Below are 27,235 nucleotides of genomic sequence, written 5' to 3'. Positions count from 1 at the left end.
AGCAATTAGGGGTTCAGGCAAACCATTTAACACTGGCAGGGGGTGCATACAACTTTAATTTGTATACTAGGTTTGTCTAAAAAGTTTGGTGAATGGTCCGATAGCTCAACGGCAACATGGGCCAGATGAATACGCATGCACATGGCTATCCAGAGATAGGTTGAGAAGTGCCACCTAGCTGGGTGTACATGTGACCATCTGGGTAAACTACGGTTTTCACCTTGCCCCTTTAAAACCAAACACATATGAATTACACAGGTCCTGAGGCTAATTGAATGCAGATAAGGCACTAAGTGAGTTTAATCAGCCACAGAACCTATGTAATTTATGTGTTCGGTTTTAAAGGGAGATGGTAGACGCATGGGTCTTCAAACTATGGCCCTCCAGTTGTTCAGGAACTACAATTCCCATCGTGCCTAGTCATGTCTGTGAATGTCAGAGTTTTACAATGCCTCATGGGATGTGTAGTTTTGCAACATCTGAAGGGCCGTAGTTTGAGGATCCCTGCCCTAGAGGTAAACCCGCTGAGGGCAGTAGGACGTACTCAGTCTGAGAGGTAGGGTCACAGTGCAATGGAGCAATAAGTAAACATCAAGTTTTGCTACAAATTGGGGAAAATGAAGACGCATAAAATGTTGGTGCAAGTGTAGGGGACGGAAGCCCTGAGCGGAGAATGTGTTTACGACTGGTTCAAACGCTCTCGAGACGGGAAGTGAGGATGAGCCATGTTCGGGTTGGATTTCGACAAACGGAACCCAGACATGATTGAATGAGATTGGAGACTGCCTCTACAATTGATGGCCGAGGAATTGGGCCTTAGCAAGGACATGGTTTGCACCAAAGATTTGGGTAAGTGCAAGATCTGTTCTCGGTTTGTGCCACACAAGGTGATGGACGAACAGAAAGCAAAGCGGATGGAAACCTCTGGAGACTTCATTACCATGTGTGACCAGGATCCATCCTTTCTGCGAACCATCATCACAGGGGATGAGAGCTAGCATTGTCTTCCCAGCAACCCAAAAATTCCCCGCCAGAAGAGCGTCCTGTTAGATGCACAATTTGCAGACGTGGCGGCAATCTAAGAATGTGTCATGGTGGTTTTGCTATCGATTCCTAAAGAGGCCTTTGCTGACAGTTTCCAGAAGCTTTGTGAATGATGGCGATTATTTTGAAGGCCAATAAAGGTAATTTGTTTGTATCTTCTGTTTTTGTTTTCTGATACAATTCACCAAACTTTTTAGATACGCCTCATAAAATCTTTATTCCAAAAGGGGGGGGGGGGGACAGTTTGTGTAACTAATTATAAAGTGTGACCTAGAGTTTTTGGCTTCAACTTGTTAGTGTATCATCTAAATCTGCTAATAAATGTAACACACCGTCCCCAGGACTGATCAAAGGTGTCTCAGTTGCCCCTTCATCCAGAGTGGGGCACTCTAATACAGTAACTGGGTTACTGGCCAGATCACCAGGGGGCCTAAAAAAGAAAACGAATGCAGCCTCGGCATCTAATGATTGCTAAGAAGAAATGTATAACATTTTTGGTTTTTGATTTAATACCAGGAAGTGTGATACCGGCACAGTACTTATCATGAATGTGCTTACGGCTGGGTTCATACTAGTGCGAATTGGATGCAGATTCCCTGCATGCAATTCGCAATAGCAGGAGAGTGTGACCGTATCTCTATGGCACCGGTTCACATATGTCTGCAGTGGCTCAGGTGCGATTAGCACAGGAACGCTGTGCATCTTTTGGTCCGAATTCAGGCTGCATTGGACCTGAAATGGTGAAGGAGGAAACACCAGACTCCTGCTGTGAGCCCATGCATGCTCCTATGTGAACCCAGCCTAACATATATCTTATTCTAGGTTTGCTTTAAAGCAGATCTTCGCTCAAAAATAACAAGAGAAAAATGAATAGTCTTAAAATGTAAAACTTTTTTTTCCCCTCCATCTGGCCAGATCGGATTAGAAGGTAATTGGTTGAAAAGGGACAGCTGGGCTGTGTAAATCCAGCTGCCAATATAGCAGAGTGGGCTGTGTCCGTATCTGTTTTTGTATAAGCGGAGTGGACACAGACCAGTTATCTAGCTACTACACTGAGATTGGTTCAGCGGACAGATCCCCTGCAGAGCAAAACCAGATCTAGCCCAAGTGAAAGGGGCCTTAAAGTGTATATCCATTTCTATAGTCAAGTTTATGTGTTCCTAGTCACTTGAGATAGGCTCTAGCGTGTTTGAAATACCACCTGCCGATCCCGCCAGGAAGCCGACACTGCACACGGCTAATCACAGGCAGTGAGACATTTCCCCGTTCGCAGCTGCAACAGATCGGGAAATGTCTCGCTGCCTGTGATTAGCCGTGTGCAGTTTCAGCTTCCTGGTGAAATAGGGCAGGTGGGATTTCGAGCACGCCCAAGTCCGTCTCTACTAGTCACGCAGCATACCTACAAATATATTTTGTTTTTATGTTTCTTGCTAAGTTTTTTTTTTTTTTTTTTTTTTTTCCTCTTACAGTTACAAAAACTGTAGCTGCTGACTTTTAATATACAAACTCCTATCTGTCCAGGGATCCAGCGCCACCCTCACCCAGGCCGGTTCTTCGCCGGTCTTCAGGTCCCTGGTGTTGGCACGTTAACTGTGGGAAGCCAGCTGTGCCTCCTTGCTGGTTCCCACATGCACGAGCTGCGCTGTGCTTTCTGACTAAGGAATGCCGCCAGCATACCATGAGTCTCCAAAAACTGTGTTTAAAAGCTTTATTCAGCAATTACATTGTTACAGCAACATTCTGGAGCATTGCACATGCCTGATGAAGTGATCCTGCAAGGCTCCAAAACGTTGCTGTTTGCTGCAACAATGTAATCGCTTTTGGACCCATTTTTGGAGACCCATGGTGTGCTGGTGACAGTCCTCATTCTGGTTGCTAACAGTTCCAGCCAGTGATCGCTTCACTACCCACTTAGACATACAGCCACTTTTACAGTACCAAGTGCGATGGTGCCTTCTGAATTGTTACGCAGCATCCTGGGACATCCCAGAAGGTTGCCATACTTTTGCTCAGAACAGGAGGCATTCTGGAATTTGCATGACCACCTTCTGAATGCCTGGAAGCCACTCTCTGAAAAGAGATTAATGAGTGTGCAGCAGTGTGAACTGGTGATTTCTATTGTCTTATTTATTGCACTGAACTGTTATTGTTTTGCTATTGTTTTTGCATATAATAGATTCAATGGTAATATCCTAAGTTGTTCTGCAGTTGGTAAATGTACAACCAGCCCAGATTCTAATGAAGCGCTGTGCCAACAATGTTTTCTTCCAGGAAGCACATTTCATTGGAAAACCTGATCAGGACTCCTAGGATCCTCCTTGAAGAGTATAAATCTCCCTGTAGAGGGATCTCGTCCAGTGCTGGTTTTCTCCCGTACGCTCACAGAATACACATCTGCTGCCAGAAAAGTCAACTTCCACTAAATACACACATCTGCTGCCAGAAAAGTCAACTGCAACTTCAACAATGTACTTTGGTTTAATATGGCTCTCGAAGCAAGGACTCCGGAGTGGAGGAGTGAAAAGGAACGCTACCAGTATTGGCTGTGTGTATAGGACAGGTGGGACGGGTGCAGGAGCCTGGGGGAAAAGGGATCTCTCCCAACTTTACAGGACACAGCCTGTCTCATTAACTTTATGCAGACGCTTGGTCAGCCAATCGTACTCTACTGCGGACATAACCTCCTCTCCTTACTATGATGTATTCCAAGCTTCAGTGCAGAAACCTGAACAGGTCTGGGGGAGCGCGGCGCACAACATCACGTGGTTTAAACCATGGGGCAAAATTATGGACAACTCCAATCCCCCATTCACAAAATGGTAAGTGCATGGGATCACAGAAGGCTTGAACCCCTTCTTTCTTTCTTTTTGCATTGAGACATCTAAACTTAAAGTGTATGTCCGTAACAAGTTGCTATAGAACTACAACACTCTGCATGTTCTAGTAGCATGATTCGATTGCCACATAAATTATCTATACATATTTAGGTACCTGTTCTTTGGTACCAGTTATCAATGTAATGCAATACCAAAAAGACACTTCGCAGGCATAACTTCCAAATTTCTGAAATGAGAAAAAGAGACACCTTTAGCACCAACACCACTAAGTAACTCCCCAGCCCCCTCCTTAAAATCAGAGCAGTAAGGACCTGTTTTCACCTCCATTGCACTGTACATTAAGACATACTGCATTAGCCTCATGCACACTTGGCCTTTAGCCCCAGTGTATGAGGCTCTGGTGTTTAGGTGTGGTCAGAGGGCAAAGGCGCATCGTCCAGCTCCGCTGCCAGCAGTCTTTCAAAATGTGAACGGCTGACAGCTGCTGCCTCTGGATGAGGCTAAACAGTGCACCGAGCAGTAATTACCTTTAGGACGGTATGTACCCAGGTTCAAATGCAGGCTGATTACATTTTGTGCATTTGTCCCTGAGCCCATACTATAAAAGTATGTACCGCTCAGTGCACCATCCAGCTGCAGGGCCATTCAGCCACTCATATAGTTTAACAGGCTGCAAAAAAATGGGGCTGGATGGTATGCCTTTGCCCTCTGGCAATACCTAAACGCCAAAGCCTCATACAGTTGTTGGGGTTTACTTCACCCTGCAAGGGGGTACCCCTTACATGGAGCACTCTCATCAATGCCCAGGACCAGACAGAGACTCCCGTCATGTAAACAATCGAACATTAAGGTTGTTCCCTGACTTAGAGATGAGCTTTGACTCTGTGTGCAGTAATTACAGTATAGAGTAGGGTGACCAGACGACCCCGGTTTAAGGGGACAGTCCCCGGATTGAGGACACTGTCCCCGGACCAAGTCTGTCCCTGGATTTGACTTCAACAGGAGCTGGGGCTCAAAGACAGTCAGTGCAGAATAAAAAAAAATCTGAATTACACCCCCCCCCCCCCACTCCTACTAGCAAGGGGATGTATTTTTTATTTTTTTTTCCATTATATGTGTCCCTTTCTGATTAAATGGCAGCTGAGCTCAGCTGACGATGTCCAGATGCAGGAATAGAGGGGAAGCAGATCCAATTGTGGGGCTGCCAGTGCCTTCAAGGCTTCAACACAGGTGTGCTTTGGGGGTGTCTGTGAATAGACTACATTGCATTGTGTCTGTCTCTCTGGCATAATGGATGGTATCAGAACTCACAGGCAGCGGGGGGCACTTATTGGTCAGAAGTTCACAAAATCAGCACCCAGCAGCCATGTCATTTGACAGAGCCATGATAGAGTGCCTGCTGCCTGTGAGTTATCATAATGCTGATAACTTAACCAGTTTCTGATTGCCTGATAGTCACACTGCGCAACGATCACTTATATACATGATCCTGCATTTCTTGGTATCAGAGCCAATCAGTGGATCTGGCCGACTCGCCTAGTGGTCTGCCTATGTAAACAAGGCAGTTCGCTATTCTGTCAGTGTGGAAGACATTGATCCTGTGTTCCTACAAAGCAGGTACAGGGATCTGTGTCTTTCCCTTAGTAAAATCACCTTCCCCACAGTGAGAAAACACTTGTTAGGCATACATTTAACCCATTAATTGACCTAGATGTTATCCCTTTCCCAGCCATTGTCATTAGTACAGTGACAGTGCATATTTTTAGCACTGATCACTGTATTAGTGTCGCTGGTTGCCACAAAGTGTCAAAAGTGTCACTAATGTCACGAGCAGAATGTCCGTCAGAAAAGTCTTTTCATCGGGATATTCCAATCGTGTGTGGGCCTCATCGGACTTTCTGATGGACCTAGAAATAGGAATTGGTTCCGTCGGAAATATTTAGATCATGTCCTATCGGGAAAACTGTTCGTCTGTATGCTGTTCCAATGGGCCAAAAACGACGCATGCTCCGAAGAAAGTACGAGTCGGAAGCTATTGGCTACTGGCTATTGACCTTCCTTTTTCTAGTGTTGTACGTCACCGCATTCTAGATAGTCAGACTTTGTGAGCGTGTGTACGCAAGACCGTTTCAGTGGAACTCCGTCTGAAAAACCTTCAGAGTTTATTCCAACAGGAAAACCGGTCGTGTGTATGAGGCATTAGTATCCGATTTGTCCACCGCAATATCACAGTCCCACTATGAGTCACTGATTGCTGCCATTACTAGTAATAATAAAAAAAAATGTCCCCGGATTTCATTTTAAAAATCTGGATACCTTAGTATAGAATTCCATCATAAAGTGCTGTCACGTGTCACAACACACTGTAACTTTAGTAGATGTTGCATTAGGAGGGAGTCTGTACCCGCTCTACCAGACCTGTGTTAACTCACTCCCAGTAACAGAATGGGGTCTCACTGAGCATATAGCATGAACCTCGTGTGTGCTCCTATGTGACCAGGCCATGGATCCCCCTAGCGCGGTTTTAGATCCACAGCCAGATAATGACCCCCCTCGCTACCAGAAGTCCTGTCACCCTACTGAGTACCATGATTAATGACTGGTTTCTTGGTGTCTCTAACTTGTGCTTGGTTGCACTTAGCAACAGCATTTCCCTTGTTTGCTTTGCTGATTTAACCCTTTAGTGACTATGTTACTTTATACCCCTTTGTGCTTTTTTTTTTTTTTTTTTGTTTATAGCGCAAAAAATAAAAACCGCAGAGGTGATCAAATACCACCAAAAGAAAACTCTATTTGTGGGTAAAAAAGGACGTCAATATATTATTATTATTATTATTTAAAGTGCTTTTGTCTTTGGCCAGCAAAATGATCCGGGGGTTAAGTGGTTAAAATGCACATATGTGAACAGACGCTAAGAATTAATACACAAAAAAAAATTAATTTGTAAACCCACAAGTGCGTTTTTTTTTGTTTTTTTTTACTACTTTTCCTTTTATGCTAAATTTGAAAAGCGGCAATTTAACAGTTAAATGAGAGGTTTAGTGAAGTTTAAAAAAAAAAGAAAAAAGAATGATAATTGAAAGGGAAAGTGGAACAGAGATTTTATTGCAAAAGAGACAAATGAGGGGCAGTGAGCTATGCAATGGACCTCAGGAGACCAGCCAGAAGGCGATTGAACTTTTGGCATTTGACAGTTCACGTGGTTGAGTCAACAATAGCAAGAACTGTTTAGGTCATATCGCTGTAATCGTGTGTTGCATAACCCGGCCTGTATGTATACTGCCATTCAACATTTTCTCTAACCATTCTGCAGATGATGAAACAATTATATGGCCATCTTGCATATACTGTTGTTGTGTGTACACACGATCAGAATTTCGTCCAGCAAAAGACCAATGAGAGCTTTTCATCGGAAAAGGCAACCGTGTGTAGGCTCCATCGGAATTTAGCTGGCTGAATTCCTGCCAGCAAAAATTTGAGAACATGTTCTCAATTTTCCAGACGGAAAAACTCTCTATCGGAAATTGCTATCGTGTGTATGCAATTCCGATGCGCAAAAAACTCACGCATGCTCAGATTCAACTACGAGATGGATGCTACTGGCTATTCAAGTTCCTTTTTCTAGTCCCGTTGTAAGTCACCACGTTCTTGACGGTCATATGTGACCATGTGTATGCAAGACAGCTTGAGCGGAATTCCATTGGGAAAACCTTCAGACCTTTTTATGACCAAAATTCTGATTGTGTGTACGCGGCATAAGTCTCAGATTTATTTTTTTGCCAATCTAAACCTTTCCCTATGGATTATATTGCAGAGCATGTGTCCTATGAACAAGTCACCATATAAGATTTGGCTTCCTGGATATATACACACAGCTATCTGATGTAACTAAGTAATCTGAAAGAACAGGTTGAGCTCCACAGGAATTTGTATAAACAAGGCTGATCACACATGGCTGATTATAGTTTTTTTTTTTCTCTGCTTAGCCGCCGCTACTAATCGCTATTGCCAGTGACTAACAGTAAATTGTAGCTAGTGATTTAATCACTAGATTTGCTGGAGATTTCCTACAGCATTGGGTTGTGTTCTGCTACAAATCTCTCTCCTTTAGCAATTTGTATCCAAGCATAGGGATTTCTGCACAATGGCAAAGCATTCAGACCAGCTGCATGTGGCGAAAGAAGAAGCGATCCCATAGGGAGGGATAGGCAGCCTTCTTGGAGATCCTGCCACTGGTGATTTGTCTTTAGTGGCAGAATTGCTCATAGAGATGCCTTTTACAGTGATTGTGGCTAGTGCTTTTGCAGCCAACACAATATTGCTGAATTTCAATTGCTGACTCTGAGTAACAAATTGTTTTTAAGCATTTAAGAACCGTAGAAAATCATTATGCCTTTGTTATTATGTTTTTTTTAATTTTTATTATTATTATTATGTTCATTATGCCTAGTGCTTGCCACAAACGCACTTGCTGATTCTTGGATCACTTGATTTCCAATGGCGACAACCTTTCTGGCTATGCCATATCCTCTGACACACCAAGGATAGATCAGAATGATTTATTCGGAAATACTCCCCAAGGCAGCACAACAGAACAGTAATAGAAATTAACAAGAACAGACAATAAGTTTGTACATCACCATAAATAATGGGGGGACCAAGTGTCTATGTGCCTTTACCGCTTCCCGACCAGCGCACAACGATGTACGTCAGCAGAATGGCACGGGCAGGCAAATTGGCGTACAGGTATGTTCATTTAAAATTGCCCCCGTGCCATCGCGTGCGCGCCAGTCGGGGGCCCCAGTGAGTCTGAGAATGGGTCCCGCGGACTCGATCGCCACGGGGATACCCGCAATTGTCTCACGGAGAGGAAGAACTGTAAGATGCCGATGTAAACAGCATCTCCCCATTCTGCCTAGCAACAAGTGACACTGATCTCTGCTCCCTGTGATTGGCGCAGAGATCAGTGTTCTGCAAATCACAGCCACGCCCCCCGCGGCTATAAACACGCCCCTAGGACACCCTTAACCCCATACACTGCCACCTTCTGGTTAACCCCTTCACTGCCAGTGTCATTTACACGGAAATCGGTGCATTTGTATAGCAGTGATTGCTGTATAAATGACAATGGTCCCGAAAATGTGTCAAAAATGTCCGATGTGTCGCAGTCACAATAAAAATCGCTGATCGCCGCCATTACTAGTGAAAAAAAATTAATAAAAATGCCATAAAACTATCCCCTATTTTGTAACCGTTATAACTTTTGCGCCGACCAATCAATAATTGCTTATTTGTGGGTTATTTTTGGTTAAAAAAAAGTAGAAGAATACGTATCGACCTAAACTGAGGGAAAAAAGTGTGTGTGTATGTGTATGTATGTGTGTGTATGTATATATATATATATATATATAAATTTACTTTTTTTTTGGGGGGGGGGATATTTATTTATAGCAAAAAGTAAAATAATGCTTTTTTTTATTTTATTTTTTTTATTTTCAAAATTGTTGCTCCTTTTTTTTTTTTTTTTTTTTTTTTGTTTATAGCACAAAAAATAAAAACCGCAGAGGTGATCAAATGCCACCAAAAGAAAGCTCTATTTGTGGGGAAAAAAGGACGTCAATTTTGTTTAGGAGCCACATCGCACGACCACGCCGTAGTCCGTTAAAGCGACGCAGTGCCGAATCACAAAAAGTGCTCTGGTCTTAAGCCAACAAAATGGTCCGGGGCTTAAGTGGTTAACCCTGAAACGAAGGGGGGGGGGGGGGGGGGGAGACAGACTCCTAACTAAAGTGGTGGTACTGGGAAAATGAAGGTCCTCTATGCTCTCCAAACTCTTTCCACTGGTCAGTGTAGTTTAATCGTTCCTGCATTGGAGTTCTCAGTTTTAAGCAATCTGTGATAGCCTCTGGCATCCATGGACCGCTTTAACCTTTTGCATAGATGTGGCAGTAGAGGTGTGTGTGTGTGTGTGTGTGTGTGTGTGTGTGTGTGTGTGTGTGTGTGTGTGTTTTGTTTGTGTTTTTTTTTTTTTTCTATTTAGTAGGGAAGAAGTAAAACAAAATGTATTCCATTTGTGTAGAAGTAAAAAGGCACCACTAGTAACTAGAGCTGCACGATTCTGGGAAAAATGAGAATCGCGATTCTTTTGCTTAGAATGAAGATCACAATTCTCAAAAAACTGTTTTATTTGAAAAATTTACAGGCAGGGTATCGCTGAGTATTGGCGGGTACTGCAGGGTATGGAGGGATGGCTGCTTCCATCTCTGGATCTCTCCCCTCCACTGTACAGATTAGTACAGAGGGGGAGAGAGGAACCGGCGTCATGACACGTCGGAGCGATCAGTGTAAACAGCCTGGGTGTAGAAATATGGCCGACGCTTCGGAGCTAGGCCGAAGCCGCGGCCTTTCCTAAGGCCGAGACCGTGGAGCGCGGCATATGCCGATCCGAACGGGGTGACCTGTTCAGATCACGGATCGGTGACGATCCGTTGCACCCCTACTACTGTGTATAGCAGTGCGCACTCGCACTGCTGTTTCCCGGCCACTGTACCCGCCCACAGTAACTACTAGTACTAGTAACCGCATACAGATATAATTTTTTTGTTTGTTTTTTTTTTGGTACTGTGAAAATTTTTGTGTTGTGCCATTTTTGTGACTTGGGCTGTTGTACCTAGCCTTGGTGTTTAGTAATGACCAGCATCATGGTCCAGCAACCGTATTCGAATTCTGATCGTGATTATATATATATATAATATATATATAAAATGTTATGTGCTGAAAGCATCTTTTGATTATATCCCTAAGGCCCCAATGTCAGCTAGAGGGTAGGGAAAATTGCAATTGAATTGAAAAGTGCAATTTTTCTGCCCCAACCTTCCAGCGACACTGATGCATTTGCAGTGCAGCGTGGCAAAAATCGATGTGGTCCAGTACAGGTCATCGCTGCTCAACACAACCTATTCAAGTTGGGCTGTGCTGCAACTACCCTGCATCCATGTGTAATGCACCTAGTTGGGGTGCGCTGCTGTGGGTTTTCAGCAGTTAAACCAAGTGTCTATGGAGCGACCTATTGCTTCTGAGCCACTGATTGCCTTTCAGAAAGGTGGCAATAACAGCTGCAAGTGTAAACAGGCCCTAATTGTCCTCTTATGTGTGAGCGTATTTATTAGGGGAACACTAGACTTTGTATCTTAAAGGGATTGTAAACCTTTGTGTTTTTTCACCTTAATGCATATGCATAAAGGTGAAAAAACACCAGACAGTGACCCCCCCCAGCCCCCGGTTTTACTTACCTGAGCCCTGAAACGTGACCCGGCGGGGACACGCTGTCTCTCTACCCAGGTTTTTCGTCTCTTGATTGGATAGATTGATAGCAGCGCAGCCATTGGCTCCCGCTGCTGTCAATCAAATCTAATGACGCCGAGGGAGGGGGCCGAGTCATGCATTCAGCAGCTATGGATGCCGAATGCTGGACTCTAGGGGATTATCTGATATGGGAAGATGCCACCGGAGGACCCCAGAAGACGAGGCCAATTTGTGCAAAACGAGCTGCACAGTGAAGGTAGCAGGCAGTGAGGGGGAATCTCCCGCTGACTTTTCCCTAGAACAAGTGTTGCCAAATTCTCCTAACCTTTGCGCAACAATGACAGTTTTACATGTACAAGTCCGATTCACAACATGGGTAAGGCTATCTCGCTTGGATTATTTGTATAATTTTACTTTTGTGTATATTTTAATACTATAATCTAGGTAGTACAGAATTCTAGGCCCGCTATGTTCATAGTGAACCTACTAGAATTTTTTTGTTCGTTGTGGTGACAAATATTGACATACAGTATATGGTCAAATGTTTGTGGTCAATTTTACAAATGGAGATCACAACCTACTGGCATGTCAGCAAGGAAAGCAAACTATTTTATACAGCCACAGAAGAATAAAAACACTTCTAAAACTAGGCGCCTCACAGCAAATATCAAAAGTATGCAAATAATACTCTAGCCCAGTGATTCTCAATCAGGGTTGTGTGGAACCCTAGGGTTCCTTCAGCATTGGGCAATTTCTGCCTCTCAGATAAGTTCCCACCGACACCATTGATCTTTTTAGCTATCTGTAAGGAGGTAATTCTTCCCAATGACCGTAAGGAACTCAGAACAAGGGCGTTTTTTTTTTAACCACTTAACAACCGCCCATTGCCGATTAACGGCTTCAGGGCGGTTGTTTAACTCTGAGAGGCCGTTAATTAACGGCCTCCCAGAATTCTGCTCTCGCGCGCCCCCTGGGGCGCGCACACGAGAGCATCCGTGACCGCTGGGCCCAGTGGACCCGGCGCATCACGAATCACGGTAAACGGCCGCTCATCGCGGCCGTTTACCACGTGATCGCTCCGTCAAATGACGGAGTGATCACTTGTAAACAAGCCGGCGTCATATTATGACGCCGGTTCCTCCCTCCCCTCTCTGTACCGATCGGTACAGCGGAGGGGGAAGAGATCTGCAGTGCCCACATCGCTGCTCACCGAAAATTAACCCCTCAATTCCCTGCAAATACTCTGCATTACTCTGCAATTCCCTGCAAATACTCTGCATTACTCTGCAATTCCCTGCAAATACTCTGCATTACTCTGCAATTCCCTGCAAATACTCTGCATTACTCTGCAATTCCCTGCAAATACTCTGCATTACTCTGCAATTCCCTGCAAATACTCTGCAATGCCCTGCAACACTCTGCAATGCCCTGCAACACTCTGCAATGCCCTGCAACACTCTGCAATGCCCTGCAACACTCTGCAATGCCCTGCAACACTCTGCAATGCCCTGCAACACTCTGCAATGCCCTGCAACACTCTGCAATGCCCTGCAACACTCTGCAATGCCCTGCAACACTCTGCAATGCCCTGCAACACTCTGCAATGCCCTGCAACACTCTGCAATGCCCTGCAACACTCTGCAATGCCCTGCAACACTCTGCAATGCCCTGCAACACTCTGCAATGCCCTGCAACACTCTGCAATGCCCTGCAACACTCTGCAATGCCCTGCAACACTCTGCAATGCCCTGCAACACTCTGCAATGCCCTGCAACACTCTGCAATGCCCTGCAACACTCTGCAATGCCCTGCAACACTCTGCAATGCCCTGCAACACTCTGCAATGCCCTGCAACACTCTGCAATGCCCTGCAACACTCTGCAATGCCCTGCAACACTCTGCAATGCCCTGCAACACTCTGCAATGCCCTGCAACACTCTGCAATGCCCTGCAACACTCTGCAATGCCCTGCAACACTCTGCAATGCCCTGCAACACTCTGCAATGCCCTGCAACACTCTGCAATGCCCTGCAACACTCTGCAATGCCCTGCAACACTCTGCAATGCCCTGCAACACTCTGCAATGCCCTGCAACACTCTGCAATGCCCTGCAACACTCTGCAATGCCCTGCAACACTCTGCAATGCCCTGCAACACTCTGCAATGCCCTGCAACACTCTGCAATGCCCTGCAACACTCTGCAATGCCCTGCAACACTCTGCAATGCCCTGCAACACTCCGCAATGCCCTGCAACACTCTGCAACCCCCGCCGATACCCTGCAACACTCTGCAATGCTCTGCAACCCCCGCCGATACTCTGCAATGCTCTGCAACACCCGCCAATACCCTGCAACACTCTGCAATGCTCTGCAACACCCGCCAATACCCTGCAATGCTCTGCAACGCAGTACTCTGCAACACCATGCTCTGAGATACCCAGCCATAGTCGGTGATACCCTGCAATACCCAGCCATAGACATCTCCCGCCGCCCTCCGCCCTCCGGTGCTTCTACCGAATCGCTAATACGATCAAAGCCAGAATCTTTTTTTTTTTTTTTTTTTTTCAGGCTTCCCAGCTTAGAGGTGAGATGTGGGTCTTATTGACCCCACATCTCACTGTAAAGAGGACCTGTCATGCCATATTCCTATTACAAGGGATGTTTACATTCCTTGTAATAGGAATAAAAGTGATCAAAAAAATTATTTTTGGGGAAAAAAATGTCAAACTAAAATAAATAAAGTAAAATGAACAATAAAAAAAAATGTTTTTTTGAAAGCGCCCCTGTCCCCATGTGCTCGCATGCAGAAGCGAACGCATGCGTAAGTCCCGCCCACATATGAAAACGGTGTTCAAACCACACATGTGAGGTATCGCTGCGAACGTTAGAGCGAGAGAAATAATTCTAGCCCTAGACCTCCTCTGTAACTCAAAACATATAACCAGTAAAAAAAATGTAAATCGTCGCCTATGGGGATTTTTAAGTAGCGACGTTTGCCGCCATTCCACGAGCGTGTGCAATTTTGAAGAGTGACATATTAGGTATCTATTTACTCAGCGTAACTTCATCTTTCACATTATGCAAAAATTGGGCTAACTTTACTGTGTTTTTTTTTTTTTAAGCACAAAACAGTTTTTTTTTCCAAAAAAAAGCATTCGAAAAATTACTGCGCAAATACCGTGCGAGATAAAAAGTTGCAAAGGCCACCATTGTATTCTCCAGGGTGTTTGCTAAAAAAACATATATAATGTTTTGGAGTTCTATGTAATTTTCTAGCAAATAAATGATGATTTTTACATGTAGGAGAGAAATGTCAGAATTGTCCTGGGTGCTCCAGAACACCTGATGGCGCTCCATGCATGTTGGGCCTCTGTATGTGGCCACGCTGTGTAAAAGTCTCACACATGTGGTATCACCATACTCGGGAGTAATAGCAGAATGTGTTTTGGGGTGTAATTTGTGGTATGCATATGCTGTGTGTGAGAAATAACCTGATAATATGACAATTTTGTGAAAAAAAAAAAAAAAAAAAGTAAAAAGAATCTTGATTTTGCAAAGAATTGTGGGAAAAAATGACAACTTCAAAAAACTCATCATGCCTCTTACTAAATACCTTGGAATGTCTTCTTTCCAAAAAGGGGTCATTTGGGGGGTATTTGTACTTTTCTGGCATGTTAGGGTCTCAAGAATTGAAATAGGCCGTCAGTCCTTCAGGTGTGATCAATTTTCAGATATTGGCACCATAGCTTGTGGACTCTATAACTTTCACAAAGACCAAATAATATCCACCAATTTGTACTTATTTTTACCAAAGATATGTAGTAGTATAAATTTTGGCCAAAATTTATGAAGAAAAAATTACTAATCTGCTAAATTTTCTAACAGAAACAAAGAAAAATTCGTTTTTTTACAGAATTTTCGGTATTTTTTCTTTTATAGCACAAAAAATAAAAAACCCAGCGGTGATTAAATACCACCAAAAGAAAGCTCTATTTGTGTGAAAAAAAGGACAAAAATTTCATATAGGTCCAGTGTTGCATGACTGAGTAATTGTCATTCAAAATGCGAGAGCACCGAAAGCTGAAAATTGGTCTGGTTATTAAGGGTGTTTAAGTGCCCAGTGGTCAAGTGGTTAATTGAAATTATCTGAAAGTGCTGTCTGTACTATTCATACCAATCAACTATTCTCTTTAATGAGCTATCTTAGAACCGGGAAAGCAGAAATGCTTTTCAGTTGACTGTTAACATATGTAGATATATGGTATGTACACGTGTTTTAAAAAAAAAAAAAAAAAACCATGACAAACAGAAGGAATTCTAATGTTATTAAATAGGCAAATGGCATAAGGACTGCTGAAATATTAATGAGCATGCTGCCTTTCGAATTGTTAGGCAGTGACTGTAACTCGTGCAACCCAAACTGATGTTTCAAAGTATCACATAGAGACTCTAAAGGCAATCTGTTACAAAGCTACAAAGTACCTGTCATGGAAATCTCTAATTCCCTAGCCACAAAATTGTTCCAGGGTTGCAGTATCTTTTTATTTTTATTTTATTTTTTTTGTTTAATTCTTTTTCTGTCCAGGTATTGTTGCCTCCAGAAATTACAAAGATGACTACTGCTATCAGGGGGTTCTGAGCAGATGCCTGTCTTCATGAGATGCAAGAATACCCATGCCAAAGCCAACTAATTTAGGGCTTACTTCTAGGCTGCTTACTTGTTTCTTATAAAAGAGCAGAAGTCAAAGAATGACTTGGGAGACGGGTCTTATAGTTCTGAGACGGGTGTCTAGCTTCATGGCAGTGTCCCCCTTAATTTGTCATGAACTTGGATCACACAGACTCGAAACCTTAAGAAAAATACATAATCAGTAAACTCATGTGAAAATGGGCAGGAGGGATATAGACAGCTGAAGTCATGTACAATGAGGGGAAAAAAGTATTTGATCCCCCCCTGCTGATTTTGTACATTTGCCCACTGACAAGTGATCAGTCTATAGTTTTAATGGTAGGTTTATTTTAAGTGAGAGGCAGAATAACAAAAATATCCATAAAAACGCATTTCAAAAAAGTTATAAATCAATTAGCATTTTTAATGAGTGAAATAAGTATTTGATCCTCTATCGATGAGCAAGATTTCTGGCTCCCAGGTGTCTTCTATACAGGTAATGAGCTGAGATTAGGAACACTCCCTTAAAACCCCTTTGACACTGAAGAAGTTTTTCAGGCGCTTTAATGCTAAAAATAGCGCCTGTAAAGTGCCTGAAAAAAGCCTGATCTGCAATCCCAGTCAGAGGGACAGAGGGACAATTTCTTGTTTGGCCTGTCCGTGCCATAGATTCCCATAGGAAAGGCTAACTCAGTGTCAAAGGCTTTTAATATGTCCAGGAACAGGACTAAACCACTACGTTTCACACGTGCAGCTTCATGAACATGCAAGTACAATCTATGGATATTCTCAAATGTACTCCTGCCAGGCATGAAACCGGATTGATCCAGTGGTATGAGAGATAGAATGACCGTCTAGAGTCTAAGGATGAGTATCTTTGCTAGAATTTTGCCCTGTAGGACCCACATTACTGCCTATCCTTACCAGGTTTGGGTATAACGAGTGCCTCATTCATAGTCAGGAAGTTTCCTCAACTTAAGGAAGACTTGAAATGTCTTGAGGAGCCTGGGAGCCAGCTCCTCTGTGTGTCTGATACCACTCCGAGGGAAGGCCATCCAGGCCCAGAGTTTTATTAGAGGGTAGGAGGAATATGGCTGTAGTGACCTCCTCCAGCGTAATGGGTTTATCTAGAAGAGATTGCTGGGAGTTACGAAGTGTCGGGGGTCAAGGGATTCGAAAAAGCCCAAAAAAATCTGTTTCTGAAAGGCTAGCTATACCCTTGTACAGTATGCCATAGAAATCTGCAAAAGTTTGGTTAATAGTCAGTGAGTTAGATGTAATCTACCCGTCCGGGAGCTGAATTGTGGCAATCGAGGCATCCTGACAGTCCGCGTGGGCAAGATACGCAAGGAGCCTGCCATTTTTCCCTCCATGCTCATGGATGCGAGCAGAGAGGTACAACTGCTGTTTCCTGGTCAAGTCTATCATGTGAAGCTGTAGTGCCCTATGGGCATCTGCCAGCATGCCCTGAGTCTGAGGAGGGAGCACCCGAATAACGGGTCCTGTGTCACCCGCCCAGCTGACCTGTAGCGTTTAATTCTGGAGATGTAGGAACCCCTGACCACAGCCTTAAAGGCATTCCAGACAGGGCCCACAGCAGCAGAGTCTGTATTGAGGGACCAGTAATTGGACATGTCAGTCAGGATGAGCTCGGAGATCTCTGGCGTGGAGATCCAGAGAGGACTGAGTCTCCAGGTCTGGAATGCTGGTCTGTGGCCCACAGTCAAACACACCTGTATCATAGAATGATCAGACTCCGACTGGGGTAGATACACTATGGACCGAACATGGGGTAAAAAATCCTTCATGGCCAGGGCATAGTCAATTCTGGAAAGGGCTGCATAGGACCTAGACTGGCAGGAGTACACTCTGGCACTGGGATATTTCCAGCACCACAGATCCACATATCCATAAGTATTGCACCACACACGAAACAACTTGGATTCAGATTGTAAAGGTTTCAGCCTGTCTAAATCAGGTTGCAAGACCGAGTTAAAATCCCCAATGATAAGCATAAGGCAGCACAACAGACAACACTGCAGCCGTGACCGGGGGAGGGAGATAAACTGTGTCTAGAATCAGGGATGTTCCATGCACTGATACATGCAAGATGTCATACTGCCCTTTAGGATCTAGGATAACTTGGTGACACACAAAAGGTAACCCCTTACGGATTATGATTGCAACCCCCGGGCGTAATTAGAATAGGTAGATTGGTAATGATTGACCATCCAATGTTTGAGTGCCATCACTTTGGACTCCATGAGATGAGTTTCCTGGAGGCACATGTTTGATATGTCTCAGGGCCTCAAAGATGGATGCTCTTTTGAATTTAGAATTCAGCCCGTGGACATTCCATGAACAAAAGTTTACCTCAGACATGGGATTGGTATTGAAAGTACTAGATCAGGAAGGAGGGAGACAGCCCCCGGAGGGCTCCCCTTCCCTGCTCACAGCTTCAGAAAAAAATAAGGGCCGCAGTGCTGAACACACAAACATCCATACATACACCATACATACACCATACATACAACAACACAACTATGTACATCAGCATATTCATTACCCAAGGAGGGCAACAATTTCCCTGCCCGGCTCCAAAAAAGGGGCGTGGCCTATACCCAAAACTTGTACCATGCATGGGGCGCATGGCCTGTAACAGGAAGCAAGAATAAAGTCAGAAAAACAAAATAGTCAGGCCGCGTACACACGCGGGGACTGTCTGCCGAAACTAAGTTCGTCAAACAGTCCGCTCAAACTTTTGAATGAACGAACACGCCCACACACGGCACTTTTTGAGCGGACAAATACGGCAAACTTTGTTCGTCGTACTAAGTCCGCGCAACTTTTGAACTGAACGGACTCGCCCACACACGAGGCAACAGTCCGCTCATTTCGAGCGCGTGTGCAGGTAGGGGGCTCCGCCGCCTGGTATGGACTTAAAGGGGAACCCCAACACCGAAAAAAATCGGCGTGGGGGTCCCCCCAAAGTCCACAACAGACCCTTGTCCGAGCACGCTACCCGGTCGGCCAGGAAAGGGGGGCGAGCGAGCGCGCCCCCCCTCCCGAGCCGTACCAGGCCGCGTGCCCTCAACATGGGGGGTGCCTTGGGGAAGGGGGGGCCGCGCGGCCCCCCCACCCCAAAGCACCTTGTCCCCATGTTGATGAGGACAAGGGCCTCTTCCCGATAACCCTGGCCGTTGGTTGTCGGGGTCTGCGGGCGGGGGGCTTATCGGAATCCGGGAGCCCCCTTTAATAAGGGGGCCCCCGGATACCGGCCCCCCACCCTATGTGAATGAGTATGGGGTACAATGTACCCCTACCCATTCACCTGTAAAATAAAAGTACCCCAAAAAAAAACACAACACACGAGATAAAATATTTTATTGCACAGCTCCGGGGGTCTTCCGTCTTCGGGGGTCTTCTCGCCGGACTCATCCGCTATCTTCTTGTAGCTCTTTTGCTAGCGGAGGAGTCCGGCTTTCTTCCTCCCCGCCGCCGGCCTCTTCTCCCGACTTCGGGGGTCTTGTCCCCCTCTTCGGTTCTTCTGTCGCCGCCGCCTTCCGTTCTTCTGCCGGGCCACCGCGCCTTCTTATAGCTCTTTTAGAGGCGGTGGCCCGGTCTTCTGTCACCGCTGTCGCCTTCCGGTCGCCTTCCGTTCTTCTTCTTGTTCTTCTTCTTCTTCTCCAGGAGATGTTGACACGTCGCTCTCTCCGGCCGGAATGCCAGAGCCGCGCTGCGCGGCCACTTATATAGTGACAATGGGGCGGTGTCACATGGGTTGGTCACATGGTGACCCCGCCCCCTTACGATGTCATAGTCCCCATGTGACATCAACCCATGTGACCAACCCATGTGACATATACCATGTGACACCGCCCCATTGTCACTATATAAGTGGCCGCGCAGCGCGGCTCTGGCATTCCGGCCGGAGAGAGCGACGTGTCAACATCTCCTGGAGAAGAAGAACAAGAACGGAAGGCGACCGGAAGGCGACAGCGGCGACAGAAGACCGGGCCACCGCCTCTAAAAGAGCTATAAGAAGGCGCGGTGGCCCGGCAGAAGAACGGAAGGCGGCGGCGACAGAAGACCGGGCCACCGCCTGCAAAAGAGCTATAAGAAGGCGCGGTGGCCCGGCAGAAGAACCGAAGAGGGGGACAATACCCCCGAAGTCGGGAGAAGAGGCCGGCGGCGGGGAGGAAGAAAGCCGGACTCCTCCGCTAGCAAAAGAGCTACAAGAAGATAGCGGAGGAGTCCGGCGAGAAGACCCCCGAAGACGGAAGACCCCCGGAGCTGTGCAATAAAATATTTTATCTCGTGTGTTGTGTTTTTTTTTTTTTGGGTACTTTTATTTTACAGGTGAATGGGTAGGGGTACATTGTACCCCATACTCATTCACATAGGGTGGGGGGCCGGTATCCGGGGGCCCCCTTATTAAAGGGGGCTCCCGGATTCCGATAAGCCCCCCGCCCGCAGACCCCGAAAACCAACGGCCAGGGTTGTCGGGAAGAGGCCCTTGTCCTCATCAACACGCGGCCCCCCCTTCCCCAAGGCACCCCCCATGTTGAGGGCACGCGGCCTGGTACGGCTCGGGAGGGGGGGCGCGCTCGCTCGCCCCCCTTTCCTGGCCGGCCGGGTAGCGTGCTCGGACAAGGGTCTGTTGTGGACTTTGGGGGGACCCCCACGCCGATTTTTTTCGGCGTTGGGGTTCCCCTTTAAGTCCATACCAGACGGCGGAGCCCGCGACGTCTCCGTCGCGGGCCCCGCCTACCTGGAGACGCGCTCGAAATTAGCAGACTTTCCTCCGAGCGGGAACAGTTTGCTCATTTCGAAAGTGGCCTACACACGGGCGGACTGTCCGCTCAAACCAAGTTTCAGCGGACAGTTTTTCGGAATTTCCGAAAAACTTTGTTCGTCAAACTGTCCGCTGAAACTGTCCGCTGAAGCCCCACACAGGAGCGGACTGTCCGCTGAAACACTGTTCAGCGGACAAAGTTGAGCGAACAGTCCGCCCGTGTGTACGCGGCCTCAGTGTTCAACAACAAACGTTTCAAAAGAAGTGGGGGCGGCGGGGTGAACCCCAAGGCAGCTCAGGCTCAGTTATGGACCGAGGCCAGGTAATCTCCCTCCAGTGACATGTATGATCATCCAAGTTCACATCTGGTAAGAGTATCCACCCATTGTCTTATAAGAGAGGATTTTCTTTTACATCGTCACAGTTTTATTGCTAATCGCATGTCACACACCGTTTTTGAGTGAGGAATTACCATTTTATGGACATTTAAGTTGTATTTCACATTTATTTTATTTTTTTCCTTTCACTTATTCATTATAGTGAATATTGTGGCATATATTACACATTGGTTATGGTTTTAGTACACTATAACTTTAATGTTTATAGCGGTACACTGTATTTTTATAATGAGTAATAAAAAAACATACCCATCAAGGGCTTTAAACCTCGTACACACAATGAGAATATTGGAGTAATGATTGTATGCTTTTTAAATTATTATTTTTTTGCATGCTAGTCTTATATCGAAAATGAAGAGGCTACTAAAGTTACGACAATTCTTGTACGACAGAATACAACTTCGGAAGCGGTGTAATGTTATGTATTGTATTCATAAATTTCTGAGCATGCGTGATCTCGGCCTTCTGTATTTGTTTTTTATTTGTTTTTATTTTTTTAACAAATGCTGTACTGATTAAACAAGAATCGTACATTCTGGTATTGTATGAGAAAAAAATTCACCTAACATGAACATGTAGTAAAGGATCTTCCTGTCCCTGGATCTGTTCTTCCTGACCCGAAATAATGCATTAAGATAAAACATCATCATTATAACCACTTTTTATAAAGTCACTATAGGCTGAATCTGCTACCCAGCCAAGATAAAGCTTGGTGGACTTCTGTGTGCCCTCTCCCAATTATTTGTGCTCCTAATGTTGTCATGGAGGGTGATTGAAAGTACCCATTGGATACCTTTTCATTTACAGTTTAAAGAATTCCACAGTAATTCCTTAATCTCTTCATCCAGATGCTGATTAGACAGCATGATTTTTGCACAGGTGTGCCTAATGGCCCGTACACACGATCCGAAAATCGTACGAAAAATACTGCTTGTGACGTGATCGTACGATAATCTGATAGTTAGTACAGAGATTTCAAGAGCAGATCACACCATTTCCTCAGATATTATTTGATTAGACAAGCACGAAAATGTTCCTCATATGATACCAGATCGTACCATATTCATTTAGTCAGTACTGTTGTCGTCTGGAAATACAATACAAATACACTACAACACATGACATCACTTCCGATTATTATTTTTTTCCCTGTCATACAAAATTTTTCGTGACTTTAGTAACCTATTCAATTTTTACTTCTGACTAGTATAAAAAAAAAAGTCAGAGGATCTGTCATCCAATTTTTCAGATCGTGTGTATGGGGCATTAGGCTAGTTACAATAAAAGGCCACTCTAAAATGTGCAGTTTTACTGTATTGGGGGCGGGGTCCAAAAACCAGTCAGTATCTGGTGTGACCACCATTTACCTCACGCAGTGCAGCACATATACTTTGCATAGAGTTGATCAGGTTGTTGATTGTGGCCTTTGGAATGTTGATCCATTCCTCTTCAATGGCTTTGTGAAGTTGCTGGATATTGACGGAAACTGGAACACGCTGTCGTATATGCTGATCCAGAGCATCCCAAACGCGCTCAATGATATATGTCCGGTTAATATGTCGGCCATACAAGAGCTGGGATGTTTTCAGCTTCCAGGAATTGTCTAGAGATCCTTGCAACATGGGGCAGTGCATTATCATGCTGCAACATGAGGTGATGGTTGTGGATGAATGGCACAACAATGGGCCTTAGGATCTCGTCATGGTATCTCTATGCATTCAAAATGCCATCAATAAAATGCACCTGTGTTCATTGTCCATAGCATATGCCTGCCCATACTATAACCCCGCTGCCATCATGGCCCACTCGATCCACAACGTTGACATAGCAAACCGCTCACCCAAACGATGCCATACACTCTGTCTGCCATCTGCTCTGTACAGTGTAAACTGGCATCTATCAGTGAAGAGAACACCTCTCAAGTGCCAGATGCCATCGAATGTGAGCATTTTCCCACTCAAGTCGGTTACAGTGACGAACTGTAGTCAGGTCGAGACCCCGATGAGGATGACGAGCATGCAGCTGAACGTTCCTGAGAAGGTTTCTGACAGTTTGTGCAGAAATTCTTTGGTTATGCAAACCGATTGTTGCAGCAACTGTCCGGGTGGCTGGTCTCAGAAGATCTTGGAGGTGAAGATGCTGGATGTGGAAGTCCTGGACTGGTGTGATTGCATGTGGTCTGTGGTTGTGAGGTCAGTTGGATGTAGGGCTGCAACTAACGATTATTTTCCTAATTGATTAGTAATTAGTTGGCCGATTTATTGTTTCGATTAATCGGTTAATAACTTAAAAAAAAAAAAAAAGGGTCAAATTGACGTTCATTTTCAACCACAGTGACGGGAAAATTTGGAAATAATAGAAAACTTCTCGGTCAAAGGAATTTTCAGACAGTGTATGTGGTTTTTGTTCATAAATGAAGTGAAAATTTCAAACAAAATTCTTTCATTCAGTGAATGTACAAAGATTTTTCATCTGAATATTCTGACCTGAAAATTGATCTGTGAGGCCAGCATAAGGCTCGGTACACACCTATGCAGTTTTTGCTTTTGATCTGTTTCTGCAGTACTTTTTGCTGTGTGTTTTTGATTTTTGTGCATGTGATTTTACTGCAATTTGCGTTTTTTGCATTTTTTTTTGGGGCAGATTAAAAAACACAGATTGCTTCAAAAACGCAATACATTCTTTTCTGCAGCTTCTCCTTTGAAGTACATTGAACCAAAAAAAGCACAGTTTTGTGTTAAGTCCCTGACCAAATATGCAGCGGCTGAAAAAAGCACAGATATGAACGTGTCCCACAGGAAACCATGTAAATGAACTGTAGTGCGTTTCTGCAAAAAGCACCAACAAACATATAGATGTGAACCAGGCCTAAGACGTGTAGTAACATAATTGGTTAAAAAGACTAAAATTAGCCATTTATAGTCCAAAAAAGCAGATAATCACTACTGGAAGGGGTTCATTTTTTTTACGGTAGAACAGTGAAAGTAATATTTACAGTAGTGATTATATTTTTGTACTATAAAGGGCTCATTTTAGTTTTTTTTTTTTTTTTTTTTTTTAACCCCATTATGCTACTGGCCGCTTAATCGATTATGAAAATAGTAATCGATTAATTTCATAATCGATTCGTTGTCGATTAATCGATTAGTTGTTTCAGCCCTAGTTGGATGTACTGCCAAATTCTCTGAAACGCCTTTGGAGATGGCTTATCCTAGAGAAATGAACATTCAATTCAGCAACAGCTCTGGTGGACATTCCTGCAGCCAGCATGCCAATTGCACGCTCCCTCAAAACTTGTGACATCTGTTGCATTGTGCTGTGCGATAAAATTGCACACCTGTGCAATAATCATGCTGTCTAATCAGCATCTGGATATGCCACACCTGTGAGGTGGATGGATTATCTTGGCAAAGGAGAAGTGCTCAATAACACAGATTTAGGCTGGGTTCACACTGCTGCGGGGGGAGATCCGGATGTGATTCGCACCGCAAATCACATCCGATCTCCGTAGCGATGCGAGTTCAGCCATACAGATAGTATGGCTGAATTCGCAGCGCTCCCGCAGCAAACTCGCACGGGACCCTTTTTTTGGTCCGCAACAGAATCGGATCGCATGGTGGTTCACACCATGCGATCCGATTCCTGTGCGAGTCGGCAGATCGCACTGCGATATGCGGATGGATCTGGGGGTGTCATTAACATAACATTGACACTCCCAGCCGTCCGCATAGGGCAGTGTGAACTGCCGGCGGGAGTAATGCGATGCGGGAAAACGCCGCGGATTCGCGGCATTCCCGCATCGCAGCGGTGTGAACCCGGCCTTAGAAAGATTTGTGAACAATATTTGAGAGAAATAAGCCTTTTATGTACCTAGAAAAAGTCGTAGATCTTTAAGTTCAGCTCATGATAAATGGGGGCAAACACAAAAAAGTGTTGCGTTTTTTATAATGTTGCTTGGTGTATATCAAATTTCAAATACTGAGGATCTTGATGCAAATAAAAAATTTAACCCTTACAGTATATTGCCTTTTTGTTTCCTATCCTGGTGCAAGGATCGGGTAACCAACATTGCTATTCTAGGTTGTTTTTCTTTCTATCTCTAACTGTGCTGGAATGTGTGTGTGGTGGTTTGTTTTTTTTGTATGAGTTTTGACAAATGGAAAGTTATACACAGCAGGTGAAAAGCAGATATGTATGGTTTCCAAATGCATGTAACCTTTTACCTGTATGTTCAAAATAAACACTGGATACATTGTTAGTGGTTTAACTTGAGAGAAGGAGGCCAAATATCCTGTATGTGTGTATGGTATTTTGTTTCTGCTGTGTTATTACTTTCCAGACATTCAAAGATACATTCAGGACTGTACTGTATAGCACATGAAAAATAATTTGACACTTTGAGATTACTTTACTAAAACTGGAGAGTGCAAAATCTGGTGCAGATGTGCATGGTAGCCAATCATTTTCTAATTTCAGCTTGTTCAATCAAGCTTTGACAAAAAAATGGAAGCTGATTGGTCTCTATGCAGATGTGCATCAGATTTTGCACCTTCCAGTTTTAGTAAATCAACACTTGCATACCTCCCAACTTTCTTAAATGATAAAGAGGGATGATGCCTCTTAGCACACACAATAGGTAGGCATTGGACATGATCTTTTCACGACCCCGGTTACACAGAGCACAATGATCTAATATGCAGAAAAAAAGTTAAATTTTGTATAACGATGTAGACCTTAGACCAAAAAGAGGGACAACTAAGGCTGCACAGGACACACAGGGGGAGAGATTTGGAAAGTTAAAGGATAAGTCCACCTTTTGGAACATGTTTCACATTTCACCCATTTTTAGGGCGTAACATGTGCCAGTATGGTTGTTCAGTCGTTCATTCACAGTTTCCTTTGAATGCCTACAAGTACGGTGAGCCATTGTGGCTGCTGGGTTGTAGTTCTCAATGAACTACGAGGGCGCTGGTGAATCTCCTTGTAACCCATTGATCTTCTTGCTCTCAGGACAACTGTCTCAATGTCAAGTCCTAACTATATACTTAAAAGAGACGTTCAGGATTTTAGAAAAAAATATTTATACTCGCCTAGGTGATGAAGCATTGATTAGATGCTGCATCTGTCCCCTGTCACCTCTGCAGTGAGAATTAAGCGATCAAACACCAGTGATCACTCAGTTTTCCACCCCTTCTCTTAGCAGAGAGCCGTAGTCGTCAGTCACTCCTCAATACTTTGCCCTCCAACACTGATTGGAGAGCTAAGCTGTACAGGGGGCGTGAGAGGCTGGCTTGGTCTCTCAGGGGTTTGAGCTGAGAGGCTGAGTGAGCTGCCTGTCCAGGCGGCAGGGTGGATCCTAACTGAAAATGGGTCACAGGAGTGCAGCACGAACTGCACTCCAAAAGTAGTGCCAAAAAACCTTTGGTCATACTTCTTTAAACCTGTTCCCACCCCCATTCTAAGCATATTCTGACTACCCTGTCAAGAAAAGATCTTTTATACTTGCCTATACTGAAGGTGCAATCACATGATCAGCTCCCAGTGCCGGCTTCAGTGTAGAGTATAGCTGACAACGGATGTCCCATAGTAAACATATGGGTGAAGTTAACACGTAGGCATTTCAGGCATTGTGGGCGATCTCTCCTCTTTCATATACAGTGTTCTTAGGATAGGGATGGGAGCAGATTTAAGTATAGTTCGGATTGGACTGGACATCTACTTTAACAATTTCACCTGTAGAAGATTTACCACCCCCCCCCCCCCCCCCCCCCTCTCCAGACCAGGCCATTTTTTGTGATACAGCACTGCATTACTTTAACTGACAATTGTGTGGCACTGTACCCAAATAAACTGTATGTGTTCCCCCCACAAATAGAGCTTTACTTTTCTGTTCACCTCTGCATTTCTGCGCTATAAACAAAAAAGACTGACAATTTAAAAAATATATATTTTTTACTTTTTCTGTTTATAAAATGCAGGCAAAAAAAAAAATGGAAACATGAAATCAAATGTTGTCATAAATTTAGGCCAATATGTATTCTACTACATATTTTTTGGAATTAAAAAATCCCAATAAGCGTATATTGCGCAAAAGTTATAGCGTCCGGCTCGGGATTGACCTCTAATTCTATGCCCCTCCTTTCTCCTTCTCATTTAGCATTTGGGATAGACTTTCTATATCACATTC

General features: G+C 44.5%; 1 protein-coding gene across 3 annotated transcripts in view; it reads left to right on the top strand.

Annotated features, from left to right (window-relative positions):
- The window catches only part of ACSS3 (acyl-CoA synthetase short chain family member 3), a 230,386-nt gene that overhangs the window by 4,587 nt on the left and 198,564 nt on the right, over positions 1–27,235 (top strand). For 2 of the 3 annotated variants that reach the window (XM_077471933.1, XM_077471934.1), the window contains one exon: positions 3,316–3,863. The exons of the other annotated variant lie outside the window; for it this stretch is intronic. In XM_077471933.1, coding sequence (XP_077328059.1) covers positions 3,511–3,863 — 353 coding nt within the window. In that variant the 5' untranslated portion in view covers positions 3,316–3,510. The remainder of the gene's footprint in view (positions 1–3,315; positions 3,864–27,235) is intronic. 3 annotated transcript variants of the gene reach the window in all.

The sequence above is a fragment of the Lithobates pipiens genome, unplaced genomic scaffold (assembly GCF_037356315.1).
Source record: "Lithobates pipiens isolate NorthernLeopardFrog02 unplaced genomic scaffold, aLitPip1_a1.2 Scaffold_8, whole genome shotgun sequence".
Taxonomy (NCBI): domain Eukaryota; kingdom Metazoa; phylum Chordata; class Amphibia; order Anura; family Ranidae; genus Lithobates; species Lithobates pipiens.
Note: the sequence above shows the minus strand (reverse complement) of the source record. Positions and strands in the feature narration are given on the sequence as shown.